This window comes from Malaya genurostris, chromosome 2, assembly GCF_030247185.1.
Source record: "Malaya genurostris strain Urasoe2022 chromosome 2, Malgen_1.1, whole genome shotgun sequence".
NCBI classification, from domain to species: domain Eukaryota; kingdom Metazoa; phylum Arthropoda; class Insecta; order Diptera; family Culicidae; genus Malaya; species Malaya genurostris.
Genome location: NC_080571.1, coordinates 71,749,423 through 71,769,689, shown reverse-complemented (window position 1 = coordinate 71,769,689; position 20,267 = coordinate 71,749,423). Strand labels below are relative to the sequence as shown.

At 35.8% G+C, this 20,267-nt stretch overlaps 2 protein-coding genes across 12 annotated transcripts in view; one reads left to right on the top strand and one right to left on the bottom strand.

The window, feature by feature from the left end:
• LOC131432279 (fatty acid hydroxylase domain-containing protein 2-like) overlaps positions 1-2,529 on the bottom strand; it is a 35,855-nt gene extending 33,326 nt beyond the window's left edge. Inside the window, exon 1 of one of the 3 annotated variants that reach the window (XM_058598461.1) lies at positions 2,299-2,529. In XM_058598461.1, coding sequence (XP_058454444.1) covers positions 2,299-2,371 — 73 coding nt within the window. In that variant the 5' untranslated portion in view covers positions 2,372-2,529. Of the gene's footprint in view, positions 1-1,657; positions 2,250-2,298 lie in introns of those variants that run through there. The other 2 variants (XM_058598462.1, XM_058598463.1) reach the window with 2 other exon arrangements.
• LOC131432272 (signal peptide peptidase-like 3) overlaps positions 1-20,267 on the top strand; it is a 109,252-nt gene that overhangs the window by 54,602 nt on the left and 34,383 nt on the right. The gene's annotated exons all lie outside the window — the stretch shown is intronic.

The following is a 20,267-nucleotide window of genomic DNA, read 5'->3' as shown; positions in this document are numbered from 1 at the left end:
ACAATGTCTAAAGCATCCCGGATTTTTTCCATTTTTTCGGCGAAGCAGTTGCTTAAGGGACAATTTACAATCTTAGAAAAACGGTCATTGTTGCAAAACGCAAAAGCAGTTTTTTTCCCAGTCGTTGAGTGGAAATTTAAAAGAGAAACATCAGTTTGTTTAAAACATTTTTCTAAACAAATTGATGTTTTTTTTCTTGAAGATTTATCTAGCAGTAGCGAAGTAAACTGCTTTAGCGTTTGTTAACAATGGCTGTTTGCCTGATATTGTAAATAGAACCTTAGGAATGATATAGAATTAGTCCCGACGGTACACGCGATTGAGATGTTGGAGGAAAAAAGTGGCACAAGCCAAAGCACGATTTGTCCCGGGTTTCATTCGTATTCCAAAATTATCTATGGTCGGAACTCTAACCAAAAATATCCATTATTATTAAAAAAAAAATTAAAGATGCAGAAAAAGGATCTAAAATCGAAAAATGACCGCCATTTCGTTTTTTCTCGGTGGAAATTTGTCATTCTAGTTCAAGCTCTTAAATAATACACCCTTTATATGTAATTTTAACTGTAAAAAGCATAATTTCGAAATATTGTTCAAACAATATGTGGATTTTTTTAAAATTCTATCACAAATTTCTTTAAGAGCTAACTGTAGAATCTCTATTTCCTAAAATGGACTAATCACATCAACGTCAAGTGTTGGTATTAACTATAGGTTTGAAATAGTCATTGAAGAAATGATTTCTTTAAATTTCATTATTGAAAAAGCCTTCAGCATTTTTTTCGGTGTTGATTTTCTTTTAGAGTGCTCAATCGTTCTCCTACAACTTTATCATTCAGATTAGATGCAACGATATGAAGAAAGTTTATGTCCTTTTAAAAAACTAGACTTGAGTCGAACCGGTCTCGCCATCCATGCAAAACAAATGGCTTGCCATACTGACGATGTGTGTCGTGTTTCATCCAACTCGGAGTATGTAAAGTTAATTTCTCGACTCGCCAGTGCTATTAAGCAGTTCAACATAAACCACAAGCAGACATAAAATTTCGGCTACTTGCAGAACTTTGCTACAAAGTAGTTCATCATACACCACTAAGCTTTTTGGGGGTTCTCTATTTTTGGGTATTGAGTTTAGTAAAGAGCGTAGAAACTGTTTAGTAATCAATAGAAGAGAAACGTAAGGAAAGAGTAAGAAAAAGTCGTTACTGAGAAATGTGGGTGAGGCATTGCAATAGTTTCGATGATTTCTGTACTGCTTCAAAACAAAATATTTTCAAGGTTAAAACTTTTTTTTTAATTTAAAGTTATAGTTTGTCGTTACAAGAGTCAGTCGGATGATGCCAAATCTAGACAGTAGAAAGGGAGAATTTTTTATTCACTACTATCCAAACAGGTTGCAACATGTGGCCGAGAGTTGTCGTGATTGAAAATTGCGTATACGTAGTCTCATATTCTAGTTTTTTTATTTGTCATTGTTAAACAGCATTATAAGACATGCTTGAAAAATATCAGAATAATAAATATGTAGACTTATCCCGTAAACAGTAACAAGTGGTGATCGATCAACCGGTAAAATGAACCTAAATTGTTTCTTATCTTCAATGTCCGAATATTCACTGTTTCTTATCTTCAATGTTCTGAGTTTTTTTAAGTTCACCTTAGCACAAATAAACATTTCAAAAGATTCAATCAATAAACAACACTGAGAATGTTTTTCATTCTGAGATAAACGAACACCACTACGACACTTTATGAAATACTGCCTGCACACATAGCACGAATCAAAGTCGTTTACTTCGCGCACTCCGATGTAAATTAAACGAGCACATGTTTCCGCACACACTAGTCCCGTCAGAGGAATTGAAACGCGAATTTGAAGGAGAAAAAAAATTCGCAATATTAACTACCTTCGTCCAACCGGAATGAATTTTGTTTCGATGCCCGTCTCCGATCACTGAACTAGTTAATCGAGTTTTTCGGAGTAACATTATACTTGAAAATTAGGATTATTTTCTTGTTTCCCAATGCCATCTCATTATCCGACGAATGGTGCGTTACAATTGATCTCTCTGTCTCTGTCTCACACACAAAGTGAATTATGATAATGTTTATGTTGTTGCACCGACTTTGACAAACTGAATAGCGGTAGTCAGACGAATAAAATGAAATATGACGATGAACTGCCTTAATTCGGGCGATCGAAAATGTATGCTAATTTAATCGATCATCCGGTCAATCACCGGTCGTGAATTAAGCTGTGATCATCCCAGCTTAACCGACGGGTCGGAAGTCACTCACCGACTACGTCCAGGAAGGCGTCCCATTTTTGCTGGAGATAGCCGTCACTGTTGTGGGAAATATTGTAATCCATGTCACCGATCTCCGGGATGTTGCAAATCAAATGTTATTAGAACTTGGTTTGTCAATTTCACTTCGATGCCGAACCAATGCCTGTCAAAATAGTACTGATTGGAACAACGGCCGCATTCTGAAGCTTTATTTCACTGCCGTACGTACGTTCAAGCAGATAAGGTTGTTATTTTTTACTGCGTTCCGTCACTACCAGTACGCGTTCAGCATTTTAATACGAAGCTTACGGGTTGTGTGTTTGTATTTCGCGGCTTCAGAAGTACAAATTATTGCTGGTTTCGGTCATGCGGTGTAATAAGCTACACTCAACCAGATGCAATGAGCGTCTTTGAGCGTCAAAACTGATCGCGTTGCCGACAGAGATTCCTTCAAGAATTCGGTTTCAAATCATACATTCATTCATTTGTATTGGTATTGGTTAGCGGTGTTTAATGGAATCCCAATTTTAACCACCTTCAGAATAAGAGTCAGGGTTTTGCATGTCACGGAACTATATTAACAACAGAAAAGGAACTAATACTCTATTTTCGTGCTTCGGTCTTGAGCATTGATATTAGCACAATTAAAAATTGATTAGCGTTCAATTCGGTTGTCTTCACTTTGTATAAATATTTCTTTTTCTAAACCTTGAGTTTGGTCAAGTTGAATTTTTAAAACCTACACACTTAGAACCAAATCAAATGAGTACTTAGACTTGTTGTGTGGAGCTTTTTTTCAAGCAGGATGTTTTTTTTCATTTTCTAGTCGTTGCAACTTTTCATGTTATTTTTCTACTTTTAGATGTGCAGACTAAAGACTGTCCCAAAAAGTATGGACGCAACCAAAAACCGCTGCCATTTCGCAATGGTTCAGAATCTGTCAATTTTTATGGCTGCGTCCTGTTGTTTACACTCTTCTCTAACCACTTGTGCAGTTGTTTATTCGTTTTCATTAGTTTGTTTCGAAATGCGTGGACTTTCAGCAGAACAACGTTTGAATTTTCGAACCTATAAGAAGCAGAAATAACCAAAAAGTAGACCGAAACAAGAAGCATCGATCAGGCCGAGGGTTCGAAAGCTGTACAATACTATTCTTGCTGGAAATTTGAACTGCATAATCATGGACTACGAAACCTACGTGAAACTCGATTACAAATCCTTGCCGGAACCACAATATTATACGGTGCGAGAAGGGCAAGTCCGAGACATCGATTGAAGTCGAAAAATTTGGTAGGAAAGCTATGGTCTGGCAAGCAACTTGTAGCTGCGGTAAGATTTCGAAACCCTTCATCACCACAGCTTCAATGAACAGCGAAATATACATCAAGGAATGTTTACTAAAACGACTTCTACCCATGATTTGAAGCCACAAAGACCCTGTTGTCTTCTGGCCAGATCTTGCTTCTTGCCACTTCTCGAAATCAACGGTAGAATGGTATACTGATAAAAATGTCAATTTCATCCCAAAAGACATGAATCCACCAAATTGCCCACAACTTCGACCAATTGAGGAATTTTGAGCATTAACGAAAGCACATCTTAGGAAACATGTCTCGGCAGCCGAAACCATTCAACAGTTCGAAAAAGATTGGAAAAAAGTGTCAAAACTTGTCGCCTTAGTGCAAACTTAAACAGTTCAACTTGAATCGCTAAGCAGACGTAAAGTTGATGCTATTTGCAAAACACTTATTAATTGGTACCGAAGTGCCGACGGAAAAGTTATTTTCGACTTATACTGGCCGATTCAGGTATAGTTATTTAGAGGTTTACCTAAGTTTGTGCTTAGGGAACATAACCGTTTTTACTTTTCTTTACATTTCGTCTTAGACTTGGTAGTCCAGAACAGTTCAAATTGAACTGCTTAGCGGTTCAAGTTGAACTGTTTAAGTTTGCACTAAGCAGTTCAATTTGAACTGCTCTGCACTGACGAGTCTAAGCCATCTTGGCTTCGGTTAAGTGGCTGCGGCACATAATTTATCCAGGAGATATAAAAACAAATCGGCGAAAGAACTCATTCGGCAAAACGTCTTTTGGCGAATTGATTCATACGGTGAAACGACTTTCGACGAAATGATGCATTCAGCGAAATGACTTTCGGCGAAATGACCCGTTCTCCTATTAATTTACCAGTCGGTCTAAAGGTTCGATGATAACGTCAGTATCAATGGATATCCTGTTTATTATTTATAAACAGTCTAGTTTGATTAATAATTAATATGAAAATCTGATGTGTGAACAAACTTTCGTAGCTCGCATAGATTACCAACAACTGCCGAAAATCCCAATGATCATTGCAAAATGCAATTGAAATTTGGAGCAATGAAGCTCTAAGAGCAATGATTCTATATAATACATCAAGCATTACCACAGAAATAATTACAGATAAAAGCTAAATTAGCTAAGTTAGCTTGTCATTGTAGTAAAGACAAGACTCAATCGATTTACTGAATAAAACAAGAAAATGGTACTGGATTAGCTGTTTGTCATTTCCTATTTAACAAATGGGAGTAACAATAGCAGATGATTCTTCTAAAGTATTTTCTGTATTGTCCATGTTTTACTTCATCACTAAATCACAACGGAGTTAAGAGAGCATAGACGAATTGTTGATAAAACGACATGTATCAGTAAGTTAACTGCAATCTATATGTTAAACAAACTTAACAAGAATAGCTTAGCTACATTGAAAACAAAATAAATAGCTCCATTTCAATGTAAACTTTAACAGTGAACCGAAATCATTGAGGGTTCGTATGTTGATGGAACCCAAAACAATCGCGGACCACTCCATCCTGAGTTTATTTTGGTAGCAGGTTATAGGGCCATAATACGTTTAATTTGAATCGAAATAAACAAAAACTATTTATTAATTTTTATTTCGGTTTGACGTTAAGTCGCCATAACTAAGTTCAGTTTTTCCAATGACTGAGTGGAAACATATATTGCAGAAGCCAAATAAATCAGAAACTCACAGAAAAGATAATTTTTTGGAAAAAGATACGGTCACATACAGGACTCGAACCTGCGTTCTTATGCATTCCGTGCATCGTGGCTCTAGAACACGACTGGGTTTGGTTAGTGTACATCGAATATGGTCTAAATCCTAGGCCACCTCACGACCGGTATCCGATATCCAAACATCTTCTCTGTTCATCAGACAACAAACAGTAGTCTTGTTCCACTCAAGCACTGGGTAGGAGAGTAAAATTATAATCACTTGCTGCCTTCTGTATTGTGCCAGTCGCTGCCTGACTATGGTCAACGACAGACCCTATGAAGGCGGTTTTGATAGTCTGCTCTTTCCTACCGGAAGCAGATTGGTACGGAAAATCAAATCGTACTTGTTTTTAACGATTTATTATTTTTAATACGTTTGACGTAAAGCTAGGGTGGCGAAATGGTAACGCGTATGCACGGAATGCATGATAACGTAGGTTGGAGTCTTGTCTTCTGGGGTATTTTTTCCCAAAAAAATCATCTTTTCAGTGATTTTCTCATTCATTTGGCTTCTCCGTGGTATCCGAGAAAAAAGAGAGTACTCTTTATTCATTTCTCTTTACATTTTACCTTGTTACTCCGGAACCGGAAGTCGGATCCGGATAAAATTTCATGGGAGGCTTTGCGACAATATTACCTCGCAATTTAGTCGAAGCTTGCAAAAATCGTTTTGGCAGTGTCTGAGAGAATCGAGTGCACTTTTTTTTATTATGTTTTCCATTTTACCCTGTTAATCTGGAACCAGGAAATCGGATCTGGATAATATGCAATGGTAGGATTTGAGAGTATATGATTTTTCATTTGACTTCCATTATGCGAACAAAGTTCCAGCGGATTCTGAGAAAAATGAGTGTACTTTTTTATTTATTTTTTTCCATTTTCTACACATTTTTTCTTGTTACTCCGTAACCGGAAGTCAGATACGGAAATAATTCAAAAGCCGGCTAAAAGACTTTGAGACCTTTTATTTGAATCCAAGCTTGGGGAAATCGTTCCAAAGGTTTTTGAAAAAGTTAAGTGCACTTTTGACGTGAACATGTCTTACTTTACTAAGGGGCGTCCCAATGGAAGAATTGACAGAACTTGATCGTGTATATCTCGAGGTGTAGAAAACGCTGCTGCATAATTATTTCTCCATTATCTCATATAACTAAAAAAAATAGATTTTCTCAATTTTTTGGAAACAACGAGGAACTGGTTCAGGTTACAGGTTCAGAAACTGAAACTGAATCCTAATACTAGAATCCGGAGCTGATTTATTGGCTAGATTTTGGAGCTGGATTGAGTTCCGGCATTTGAATCCAGAATTCTGATTTATGATTTCAACTTCAGAATTCTGGAGCCAAATTCAATTCATGAATTTTAGATCTAGATTATGAAAATAAATGTTAGATCTGAACTCCGAACCTGAATCTATGAACTGAATTCTGAACCAGAGTTTAATTTCTGAATTCAGTTTCATAAATTGATTCCAGTTTTTAGTTTCAGAATTAAATTTTTAAACCTTTCCGAACCTGCATGCTGAAAATAAGTTCGAAACTTGGATTCTGAACCTATAATTTGGAACGGAATTCAGTTTTAAAACTCAGTTCTAGAACTTAATTCGGAACATGAATTCTAAACATGAGTTCAGTATCTTCAATCTAGAACTAAAAGTTCATGAACTGTATTCTTGATCTAAATTCCGAACCAGGATTTTGCGACTAAATTCTGAACCTGTTCCATATTTCAAATTTAGTTCTTGAATTCAGTTTCAGTTCATGGTCCAGAATTTTGGTTCTTGTGTATATAAATAAATGAAGAACAAAGATCCTCAACTATTGGAAACAATTTCGCAAATCCGATCTTTTTCAGTACCATTTAAACATTTTCAAAGCATTGTACGAAGATTTCCTCTACTGGGTATGTAAATCCCCAAAAAAAACTTCTGTAACATTGTTTGTTTTTTTTTTTACTTTCATTTGTTTCGAATTGTTTGGTATAATATGTTACAATTCTGGAAGCGCAGTAATAAAAGTGACAAAATTCACACAATTTACGAATACTATCGATTATCAATATTCGAAAGTATGAAAAAAGTATTTCAATTTTATTCGTTTTCACGTTCTTCAGTCATGCCTGTGGCATTACCCATCCACCTTTTCAGACACATTTAACTCCATTAATCGGGAACCGGAAATCGAATCTGAACTAAACTTAACAGTAGAACCTAAATATACGGAAATCGTCTATTTTAAATTTTCAGCATATTTTATCCCGCTACTCCGGAAACCAGAAGTCGGATAAAACTTAATAAAAGACATACATACATACACATTAGGGTGCCAATATTTAAGGTCATCTCTAATTTTGTTAAGCGGTAGTGCTCAAAACTTTAAGCACATCGAAAAAAGTCCCTATACAAAATTTGAGCTAAATCGGTTATGGGCGAGGGGTGCCACAGTTTCAAAATTTTTTATCTTGAAAAATCATCTAAAAGGTGGTTTACATGAAATTTCCGAAATAAATTTTTTTATACAAAAAGTCTTAGAATTGCATGAAACATTGAGATTAGGTGTCATCTCGAAAAAATTTCGGTTTTGAATAAAAAATGACTTTCTGGGACTACGTGAAACTCGATTACAAATCCTTGCCGGAACCACAATATTATACGGTGCGAGAAGGGCAAGTCCGAGACATCGATTGAAGTCGAAAAATTTGGTAGGAAAGCTATGGTCTGGCAAGCAACTTGTAGCTGCGGTAAGATTTCGAAACCCTTCATCACCACAGCTTCAATGAACAGCGAAATATACATCAAGGAATGTTTACTAAAACGACTTCTACCCATGATTTGAAGCCACAAAGACCCTGTTGTCTTCTGGCCAGATCTTGCTTCTTGCCACTTCTCGAAATCAACGGTAGAATGGTATACTGATAAAAATGTCAATTTCATCCCAAAAGACATGAATCCACCAAATTGCCCACAACTTCGACCAATTGAGGAATTTTGAGCATTAACGAAAGCACATCTTAGGAAACATGTCTCGGCAGCCGAAACCATTCAACAGTTCGAAAAAGATTGGAAAAAAGTGTCAAAACTTGTCGCCTTAGTGCAAACTTAAACAGTTCAACTTGAATCGCTAAGCAGACGTAAAGTTGATGCTATTTGCAAAACACTTATTAATTGGTACCGAAGTGCCGACGGAAAAGTTATTTTCGACTTATACTGGCCGATTCAGGTATAGTTATTTAGAGGTTTACCTAAGTTTGTGCTTAGGGAACATAACCGTTTTTACTTTTCTTTACATTTCGTCTTAGACTTGGTAGTCCAGAACAGTTCAAATTGAACTGCTTAGCGGTTCAAGTTGAACTGTTTAAGTTTGCACTAAGCAGTTCAATTTGAACTGCTCTGCACTGACGAGTCTAAGCCATCTTGGCTTCGGTTAAGTGGCTGCGGCACATAATTTATCCAGGAGATATAAAAACAAATCGGCGAAAGAACTCATTCGGCAAAACGTCTTTTGGCGAATTGATTCATACGGTGAAACGACTTTCGACGAAATGATGCATTCAGCGAAATGACTTTCGGCGAAATGACCCGTTCTCCTATTAATTTACCAGTCGGTCTAAAGGTTCGATGATAACGTCAGTATCAATGGATATCCTGTTTATTATTTATAAACAGTCTAGTTTGATTAATAATTAATATGAAAATCTGATGTGTGAACAAACTTTCGTAGCTCGCATAGATTACCAACAACTGCCGAAAATCCCAATGATCATTGCAAAATGCAATTGAAATTTGGAGCAATGAAGCTCTAAGAGCAATGATTCTATATAATACATCAAGCATTACCACAGGAATAATTACAGATAAAAGCTAAATTAGCTAAGTTAGCTTGTCATTGTAGTAAAGACAAGACTCAATCGATTTACTGAATAAAACAAGAAAATGGTACTGGATTAGCTGTTTGTCATTTCCTATTTAACAAATGGGAGTAACAATAGCAGATGATTCTTCTAAAGTATTTTCTGTATTGTCCATGTTTTACTTCATCACTAAATCACAACGGAGTTAAGAGAGCATAGACGAATTGTTGATAAAACGACATGTATCAGTAAGTTAACTGCAATCTATATGTTAAACAAACTTAACAAGAATAGCTTAGCTACATTGAAAACAAAATAAATAGCTCCATTTCAATGTAAACTTTAACAGTGAACCGAAATCATTGAGGGTTCGTATGTTGATGGAACCCAAAACAATCGCGGACCACTCCATCCTGAGTTTATTTTGGTAGCAGGTTATAGGGCCATAATACGTTTAATTTGAATCGAAATAAACAAAAACTATTTATTAATTTTTATTTCGGTTTGACGTTAAGTCGCCATAACTAAGTTCAGTTTTTCCAATGACTGAGTGGAAACATATATTGCAGAAGCCAAATAAATCAGAAACTCACAGAAAAGATAATTTTTTGGAAAAAGATACGGTCACATACAGGACTCGAACCTGCGTTCTTATGCATTCCGTGCATCGTGGCTCTAGAACACGACTGGGTTTGGTTAGTGTACATCGAATATGGTCTAAATCCTAGGCCACCTCACGACCGGTATCCGATATCCAAACATCTTCTCTGTTCATCAGACAACAAACAGTAGTCTTGTTCCACTCAAGCACTGGGTAGGAGAGTAAAATTATAATCACTTGCTGCCTTCTGTATTGTGCCAGTCGCTGCCTGACTATGGTCAACGACAGACCCTATGAAGGCGGTTTTGATAGTCTGCTCTTTCCTACCGGAAGCAGATTGGTACGGAAAATCAAATCGTACTTGTTTTTAACGATTTATTATTTTTAATACGTTTGACGTAAAGCTAGGGTGGCGAAATGGTAACGCGTATGCACGGAATGCATGATAACGTAGGTTGGAGTCTTGTCTTCTGGGGTATTTTTTCCCAAAAAAATCATCTTTTCAGTGATTTTCTCATTCATTTGGCTTCTCCGTGGTATCCGAGAAAAAAGAGAGTACTCTTTATTCATTTCTCTTTACATTTTACCTTGTTACTCCGGAACCGGAAGTCGGATCCGGATAAAATTTCATGGGAGGCTTTGCGACAATATTACCTCGCAATTTAGTCGAAGCTTGCAAAAATCGTTTTGGCAGTGTCTGAGAGAATCGAGTGCACTTTTTTTTATTATGTTTTCCATTTTACCCTGTTAATCTGGAACCAGGAAATCGGATCTGGATAATATGCAATGGTAGGATTTGAGAGTATATGATTTTTCATTTGACTTCCATTATGCGAACAAAGTTCCAGCGGATTCTGAGAAAAATGAGTGTACTTTTTTATTTATTTTTTTCCATTTTCTACACATTTTTTCTTGTTACTCCGTAACCGGAAGTCAGATACGGAAATAATTCAAAAGCCGGCTAAAAGACTTTGAGACCTTTTATTTGAATCCAAGCTTGGGGAAATCGTTCCAAAGGTTTTTGAAAAAGTTAAGTGCACTTTTGACGTGAACATGTCTTACTTTACTAAGGGGCGTCCCAATGGAAGAATTGACAGAACTTGATCGTGTATATCTCGAGGTGTAGAAAACGCTGCTGCATAATTATTTCTCCATTATCTCATATAACTAAAAAAAATAGATTTTCTCAATTTTTTGGAAACAACGAGGAACTGGTTCAGGTTACAGGTTCAGAAACTGAAACTGAATCCTAATACTAGAATCCGGAGCTGATTTATTGGCTAGATTTTGGAGCTGGATTGAGTTCCGGCATTTGAATCCAGAATTCTGATTTATGATTTCAACTTCAGAATTCTGGAGCCAAATTCAATTCATGAATTTTAGATCTAGATTATGAAAATAAATGTTAGATCTGAACTCCGAACCTGAATCTATGAACTGAATTCTGAACCAGAGTTTAATTTCTGAATTCAGTTTCATAAATTGATTCCAGTTTTTAGTTTCAGAATTAAATTTTTAAACCTTTCCGAACCTGCATGCTGAAAATAAGTTCGAAACTTGGATTCTGAACCTATAATTTGGAACGGAATTCAGTTTTAAAACTCAGTTCTAGAACTTAATTCGGAACATGAATTCTAAACATGAGTTCAGTATCTTCAATCTAGAACTAAAAGTTCATGAACTGTATTCTTGATCTAAATTCCGAACCAGGATTTTGCGACTAAATTCTGAACCTGTTCCATATTTCAAATTTAGTTCTTGAATTCAGTTTCAGTTCATGGTCCAGAATTTTGGTTCTTGTGTATATAAATAAATGAAGAACAAAGATCCTCAACTATTGGAAACAATTTCGCAAATCCGATCTTTTTCAGTACCATTTAAACATTTTCAAAGCATTGTACGAAGATTTCCTCTACTGGGTATGTAAATCCCCAAAAAAAACTTCTGTAACATTGTTTGTTTTTTTTTTTACTTTCATTTGTTTCGAATTGTTTGGTATAATATGTTACAATTCTGGAAGCGCAGTAATAAAAGTGACAAAATTCACACAATTTACGAATACTATCGATTATCAATATTCGAAAGTATGAAAAAAGTATTTCAATTTTATTCGTTTTCACGTTCTTCAGTCATGCCTGTGGCATTACCCATCCACCTTTTCAGACACATTTAACTCCATTAATCGGGAACCGGAAATCGAATCTGAACTAAACTTAACAGTAGAACCTAAATATACGGAAATCGTCTATTTTAAATTTTCAGCATATTTTATCCCGCTACTCCGGAAACCAGAAGTCGGATAAAACTTAATAAAAGACATACATACATACACATTAGGGTGCCAATATTTAAGGTCATCTCTAATTTTGTTAAGCGGTAGTGCTCAAAACTTTAAGCACATCGAAAAAAGTCCCTATACAAAATTTGAGCTAAATCGGTTATGGGCGAGGGGTGCCACAGTTTCAAAATTTTTTGTCTTGAAAAATCATCTAAAAGGTGGTTTACATGAAATTTCCGAAATAAATTTTTTTATACAAAAAGTCTTAGAATTGCATGAAACATTGAGATTAGGTGTCATCTCGAAAAAATTTCGGTTTTGAATAAAAAATGACTTTCTGGGACTTGAAATTTTGAAATTTCCAAATTCGAAAAAAAAAATTTGAAGGCCTTAGAATTGTCTGAAATGTTGAGATCTAGTGTCATCCTGAAATTTCTAGTGTCATCCTATATTTTTGAGATATCCGAAATCAAAGACAAAAAAAATTTTTTTTAAATCACACAAAGTTTTGACGATTCTTGTAATTCTACGATATTTGGAATCAAAATCAAATTTTTCGATTTCGAAAAAAAAAATTTGAAGGCCTTAGAATTGTCTGAAATGTTGAGATCTAGTGTCATCCTGAAATTTCTAGTGTCATCCTATATTTTTGAGATATCCGAAATCAAAGACAAAAAAGATTTTTTTTAAATCACACAAAGTTTTGACGATTCTTGTAATTCTAAGATATTTTGAATCAAAATCAAATTTTTCGATTTCGAATATCGGATATCTAAGACATTCTTCATTAATTTTTTTTTTCGATTCTTGAAATCTAACCATTTTTCGAAGTCCCAGAAAGTCGATTTTTTGAAAGAAATTTTTTTAGAGATGACACTAAATTTCGAGGCTTCATACAATTCTTAAACTTTTTTCATAAAAAAAATTCTTTTTCGGAAATTTCATGTTACCACATGAATAAAACCGAAACCCCACTTGTGAAATTTTCGTTGAAAGACACGAAAGGAAATCCGTTTTGCATCGAATTGTTACTGGCGATGAAAAACCATCAACCATCGACTGCTAAATCAGATCGTTTCGGCAAGAAGGCAATTTTCTTTGCGTTTCGCCTTCGGCTCGTCAGTGCTTAAAGCAGTTCAAATTGAACTGCCATCTCGTGCCTAGCAGTTCAACTTAAACCGCTAAGCAGACGCAAAGCTTACACAACTTTTGGATATTACACAGAAGTGCAATATCGTTTCTGACGTCTCGGGCGTAAACGAATGACGACTGGCTACTGGTCGCCGCAGAGATTTGAACATTTGGGGTTTTTTGTTTTGTGCAAAAAGCACATATTTTGTTTCAATTTTCTTTGCGTTTCGCCTTCGGCTCGTCAGTGCTTAAAGCAGTTCAAAATGAACTGCCATTGCACAAAACAAAAAACCCCAAATGTTCAAATCTCTGCGGCGACCAGTAGCCAGTCGTCATTCGTTTACGCCCGAGACGTCAGAAAGGATATTGCATTTCTGTGTAATATCCAAAAACGTTACATCAGTTGTGTAAGCTTGAGATTTTTATGATTTGCTACGATGACCAACGAGTTATTGATCGCTTTGTAAACTAACAATGGTACATTGTAATGACAAATATTTATGAATAATAGATTGTCAATTACTTTTCACTGAGCTCAATTATCACCACGAATACGCGAAGCCACTTAATTGGTTAAAGTGAATGCTTTGGTTGCATAATTCTCACGTCAACAGTTCGAATAACCCTTTGGGTCGAGGTAAAGTGGTTGTTTTTATCAATTTAGTATTCAGCTATACCTGAACCATATATCAAACTTCTCAATCAATTTCATCACCAGTGAGTATTTTGTCTATGAAAGACATAAATGTGGCAGCATTTCCAACCACCCATTGGGTAGAGGGCTAACATGAATAGAGAAGCGTGAGTGCTGCGAATCATGTGACGGGCTAGACTTGATATGCTCCGGGGTGTACGGAAAGTGTGAATGCATAATAATGTCAATTATTTATTATATCGTATGCATATGCTCGCACACTCCACCAACCACCACTGCCACAAATTGTTTCTATCATCAAATCCTGCACGATACATGATGACGTGAGTGATATACATCATCATGGAATCGAATAGTTCACGTTTCGTTAGATTAGTTATTCGTAATCACGGTGAAAGCCGTTAGATCTCTGCAATAAATCAACCGTTTTTGCTTCGATGTGATTATTATTATGTTTTTTATTAGGATCGACAGCTCAATTCCAGGAAAAACATGCACGAATGAAAATTATTGAAGAAAAATATAATTTATAATGAAATTCAAATTTTAGGGTATTGGAAAACTGTTAAATTCATTCCTTAAAATTCGATCATGAACCATGTTTAATCCAGACGAAAATGTACGGTTTTGAAATCAACACTTTTGTAAAGCAATCACCACAGCAATAGAATCCAAAGATATACAACACCTTAAATTTTCCTATCTACCTATCAGAATTCTGTTAGCAACATCATAACGATAGTGCTGAGAAAAAGTAAAAAAACCAACATCGTTGATAAAACGCAATTTTCCATTGTAGGGCAACGATGTCAGATAAACGACAAACTCGATTGTCCACTTGCCGCAGCAACCCGATGAAAGGGGTTGAGTGAGTGCGTGTCCGAAAAGAGGGAAAGCTGTTTTTTCCAAGCAGAGAGCTCCTTAATAGTCCGAGACTTATATAATACCCGACATCGCACGACATGGCCAGTGCTCTGCTCTGTATGTTATTGTCAGTTGGTTTTTGGGCCTTTTTTATCCGAGAGTGGAGTAGTGTTACATTGCCACATGTTTTTGACTTTCTCTTTCGGTTTGCATTATTTATAGCGTGTTCGTATTACTGTCGTTCTTAAAAGAGTAAAATTATTCATTATATGATAAAACAGATGAAACAATTACCTCTTATGTTTATCGTAAAAGTTCATGTAATCTTTATGAATATGACGATTCTGTTTACTGCACCAAATCGGCCATATATCAAATAATAAGACTCAAGCCATAAGTGCAAAACAAAAAACACTTAAGCATTATATAAATGGTGGCCAAGTAAGCTTATCACTAAAAAGCATTAAACTTGTGGGTTCATATAATATATTAATATAATGAAACTAGCTGAGTTACCCAGCGTTTCTCGGAAATGTTTCGAGAAGACAAAACAGCAGAAAGATTCTGTATATAGTCCAATATCAATTGAAGTAACACATGGGCTGAAAAGTCCCGGGCCTAACAAAGAGAACACGATTTTTTGGTTCAAAATTTACTTCATTCATGAACGTAATCTCCATCAAGAGCAACGCAATCATTCCTGCGCCGCTCTAACATTTCAATACCACTGTTGTAGAAAAATAGGCTTTCAGGTTTCAGCGATGACCTCTTCATTCGTGCGAAATTTTTTACCGGCTAGTATTTTTTCAGGTCTGCGAACATCCAGTTACTGGGAGCCAAATCTGGCGAATACGGTGGAAGAGGGAGCAATTCGAAGTTCAATTCATGTAGTTTATAAATTGTTTTGATTGACTTGTGACACGGTGCGTTATTTTGATGAAACATTTTTTTTTGCCACATGCGGTCGATTCTTGGCAATTCCAGCCTTCAAACACTCCAATAACGCTATATAACATTAACTGTCAATGGTATTTTCTTCTAAAGATAGTCGATAAATATTACATCACGCACATCCCAAAATACCGAGAGCATCTTTTCAGCCGATTGCTGTGCTTTGGACGAGGCTCACCAGTTGCTGTCCACTCAGATGACGATTGTTTTGATTCCGGAGTGAAGTTATGAACCCAAGTTTCATCCATTGTCACATATCAATGCGAAAACTTCGGTTTGTTACGATTCAACATGGCCAAACACTGCTCAGAGTAATCAACACGTTCTCGTTTTTGATCAACAGAGAGCAAACGCGATCTTTACGATGTCAGCTAATTCACGCAACTTTACTTTTCGATTATTCAAAACGATTTTGTGGATGTTTTTATGTTACTTGGTGTTACCGCCTCATTTGGATGTCCACTGCGGTCAGAATCATCGGTGTTTCTACGACCACGTTTGAAGTCAGCAAACCAACGTTTTATTGTTGTTTCAGATGGAGCAGAGTCTTCATAAAACTTTTCAAGTCATTGCTACACTTGAACGGTATTTTTTCCCATCAAGAAGCAGTGTAAAAATCAAACACGGAATTGTTTTTGATCCATTGAAAATAAGAAAAGTAGCGTCACTCGTAGCACAATAACTCACAAACTAATGAATAGAATATCATGAAACTTTAACAGCAATCTTTTAAAGGTTAGTATTAACTGAAAAAAGGGTGACAACAATAAAACTAGCGCCATCTATGTGTTAGGCCCGGGACTTTTCAGCCCATCTGTTACTCAAAATATGGTGAAACTCAACTTTGAAGCCAACAACCGGAATGAACACTACTCCATACATATTCAGACCGCACACGTTCATCTTAGATCTCAGAATAATCATAATTTTCACGGTATTCTCGTCAAATCATGACAGCTTTTCGTTTATCCCTTTTGTTAGGAACATATTTCTCCCGTGGTTAGAAAAACTTGCTATTCCCTCCTACTTCGTGTCAGTAGGATCGTAGTACGAGCCATGCAACGATTCTATACGCTTAGAATCGGCTACAAAGTCTGTTGAAATAGAAGTACTCTTAGTACTACACGCTCATTCAATGTTACTCCTAAATGAGTACAATTTAACTCACGTTCCGAAAATTACTATATAGTGAGTAAAGTTAGATTTACTCTCTTTCGAGTGGAGACCGTATTTGACAAATTCCGAGTAACTTTTACTCAGTTCTAGTAAAGAAAAAATTGACTTGAATGATTGGCTTAAACAGCTTAAAAAGACCTTTATTAAATTATTTATTAATTTATAATCAAATAATATTTTAACATGATCAAACATATATCTACAATTTTCGTCGAACAACTTCAAACTTACATTTGATGGAACCGAACTCATTGTCACAACAACGGTGAGAAAACCGGGACCCGGTCCAACACTTACAAGAAATTCTACACGGAAAGACCGAAATCAACATTTTGGCGAAAAAATTAGTTGATTTTTTGGTTTCAGCAAACTATTTTTTGAGACAACTAAAAAAATATTACTATTGCTTATTAAAGTTTTCAATTCTCATTCCGCACAATGTATCTCATTTATTACGCACAATCGCATCAAATGCGCACAAATTCTAAATAAATACACTTTCCACAAAGAGTTTACGGCATTTTTACATATCGGTTTAGAAATTTAGAAATGGATATATCGTAACACAGGTGAAAAACATCAAAACAATTTCCAAGTAGTTTCAACAAGATTATCCTTTTTAGCTTTATAATGGGTTGTTTTGCTTCGACACTTCTCATGAGTTTTTGACTAATAAACTTGTTAATGAAGACAATTTCGCTTTGGATTGAAATTTAGCTGTTTTGTGTCCAGGATATTCGCCAACTAAACACATTCTCTAAAAACAAGTTATTTTCAGCAAAGTAAATTCCGTTAAAATCAACTAATTCAAAAACAGTAATACGAATTAGGCGCAGAGCTAATTTCGGTCATTCCGAGTATGATCAAGTTTTCCACAATTTTCTCGCACAACTTTTTCAAAGCATGATGAGTAAAAATTTTTGTCAACAGAAGAAACAGAGTAGGACTTATAGTTTATAAATCTATATTACTCACTTTTTGACATTTGAACTAAATAAGGAAAAGTGAGAACAAATTGTTCGTTTGAGAGGAAAGTTGAACGAGCGTGTATAGAATAACAATTTTGTTAAAACAAAACCTCTTGTTAATAATTTTATGACCATCTATGAGTATCTGGAGTCTCTTATTGGCACATGTACAAAATTTAGTGACGATCCGTTTAGATGCTGGACCTTACATACTCTCACGTTTATATGAAGATATAGATAATTATACTCCTAATTCAAGGCAAACTATGCAATTACTGTGGAGATCGAATTTTGAACCGAGGCCCGGAGAGCCGAATGTCATATACCATTCGACTCAGTTCGTCGAGTACGCAAAATGTCTGCGTGTGTATGTATGTATATGTAATAAAAATGTGCACTCAATTTTCTCGGAGATGGCTGGACCGATTTTTATAAACTTATATTCAAATGAAAGGTCTTTTGGTCCCATAAGTTCCTGTTGAATTGTATCAAGATCGAACTTCCGGTTCAAGAGTAACGGGGTAAAGAGTGCAAAAATATGAAGAAAAAGTGCATTCGATTTTCTCAGAGATCACTCAACCGATTTTTTCAACTTATATTAAAATTAAAGGCCTTATAGTCCCATAGGTTCTTACTGAAATTCTTATGGATCCGACTTCCGGTTCAGTTTCGGTGTAAAATGTAAAAAAAATGAACTGAAAAAGTGTACTCGATTTTTTCAGGAATCGCTTATCAAATATTCACAAGCTTAGGTTCAAATCAAAGGTCTTGCAACCCCATATAACTCTACCGAATTTCATCCGAATGCGACTTTTGGACTTTGGATATACCGTACCATCGTACCTGTTTCCGAAAGAACCGGGAAAGTGCTCGTGTGCTCTAAACCGAAAATAACTCCAATTTCTCAGAAACGACCAGACCGATATCCGGAAACTCAGATTTAAATGAAAAGTATTATGTTTTTTATAAGTTGATTTAGAATTTTATCCAGATGTGGCTTCCGATTCCGGAAATACAAGGTAGTGTGTAACAAATTGCAACCTGTCATATAGAGCGAAGTTGCAAACAAAAATGTAAAAGTTCTTTCAAATTTGTTCCAGTCATACCGGCTCCCAGCTCCCGGGCCCGGAAGCATTGAAAATAGTGATCGAAAACTCAAAAACGGAACTTTCTTAATATCCTCAGAAACTGTAGATTCGATTTTGACATTTTGATTTTGACTTGAACGATTTCCGGTTCCGGAATAACAAGGTAATATGTGCAAATTTATGAGAAAATACGCACTCAATTTTTTCGGAAACTTTTCAACCAATTTTTACAAACTAAAATTGAAACAAAATGTCCTAAAATCCGACTTCCGGTTCCGAAATTATATGGCTATGTGTGTCAAAACTTTCAACCCGTCATACAAAATGACGATGCAAAACCGCTACACTATCGCCCTTCGAACGTAGCAAACAACGTGCTTCGTTCAATTTCGTATAGCGTGAAGGTTTGCCACATTCAAAGCTATACTGTTCAGGAGAAGAATCTGTAAATCTGTATCGGGAAATAAACATTCTGTATTGAAAATCTGTGTATGACAAATAATAAAAATTAAAGCACAACGAAATGAAAAAGTGTTTAAATCGAATATGAAAATGACAGCTACTTTTTGTTTAGAGATATCGTTTATTGTATTGTTATAGGCAATCATTTCAAAAACTCTAAAACGAAACTCACTCAATTTTCTCAGAGAAGATTTGATCGATTTGCACAAACTTAGGCTCAAATGAAAGGTCATATAGTCTTATAGGTTGCTGTTGAATTTCATTTTAACGTCATTTTATTGTTGAAATACAGATTTTTTATACAGATTTCCTATGAAAAAATCTGGCATCTCTGCGAACAAGTCTCAAACATTGTGTCCAAATATTGAATGACTCAAGTAACGTACAACGAGACCGTCTTGTACTACTAACTACAATTCGAACAAAATAATAGGTAATAGATCATAATAATACTATCCTTATATTCCTTATTAATTGTTAGCTTGTACAGTTAGAGAGATTCGAGCCGGTGACTTCATAATGGCTTGGGTAACCCTTCAGCGTCCCGACGAAACAATGCATCACTGTTTCTTGTGGTTCTAACGTCAAACTAATAAATAAATCACACTCTGTGAGAAGTCGAACATGACCAGTTGGGCATTATTCATGGGTTCATTGTGAATACCGCACGTACATGTATGACTCTCATGCTTTGCTTTTCGCGATGTGTGCCAACCCAACGAACATTATGAGTTACATCAGTTCCACATAAACGATGTCGCTGTCGCATACCAAATTAGACAAACACGCAATGCCTGGCCATTGTTTGAACAATTTTCGATTGTGCTCACATCGGAGCCAGAATCGGTAGCGCTGTATAAGTGTTGTTTGCAACGCGCTTCCAAATTGCTCAAAATTAG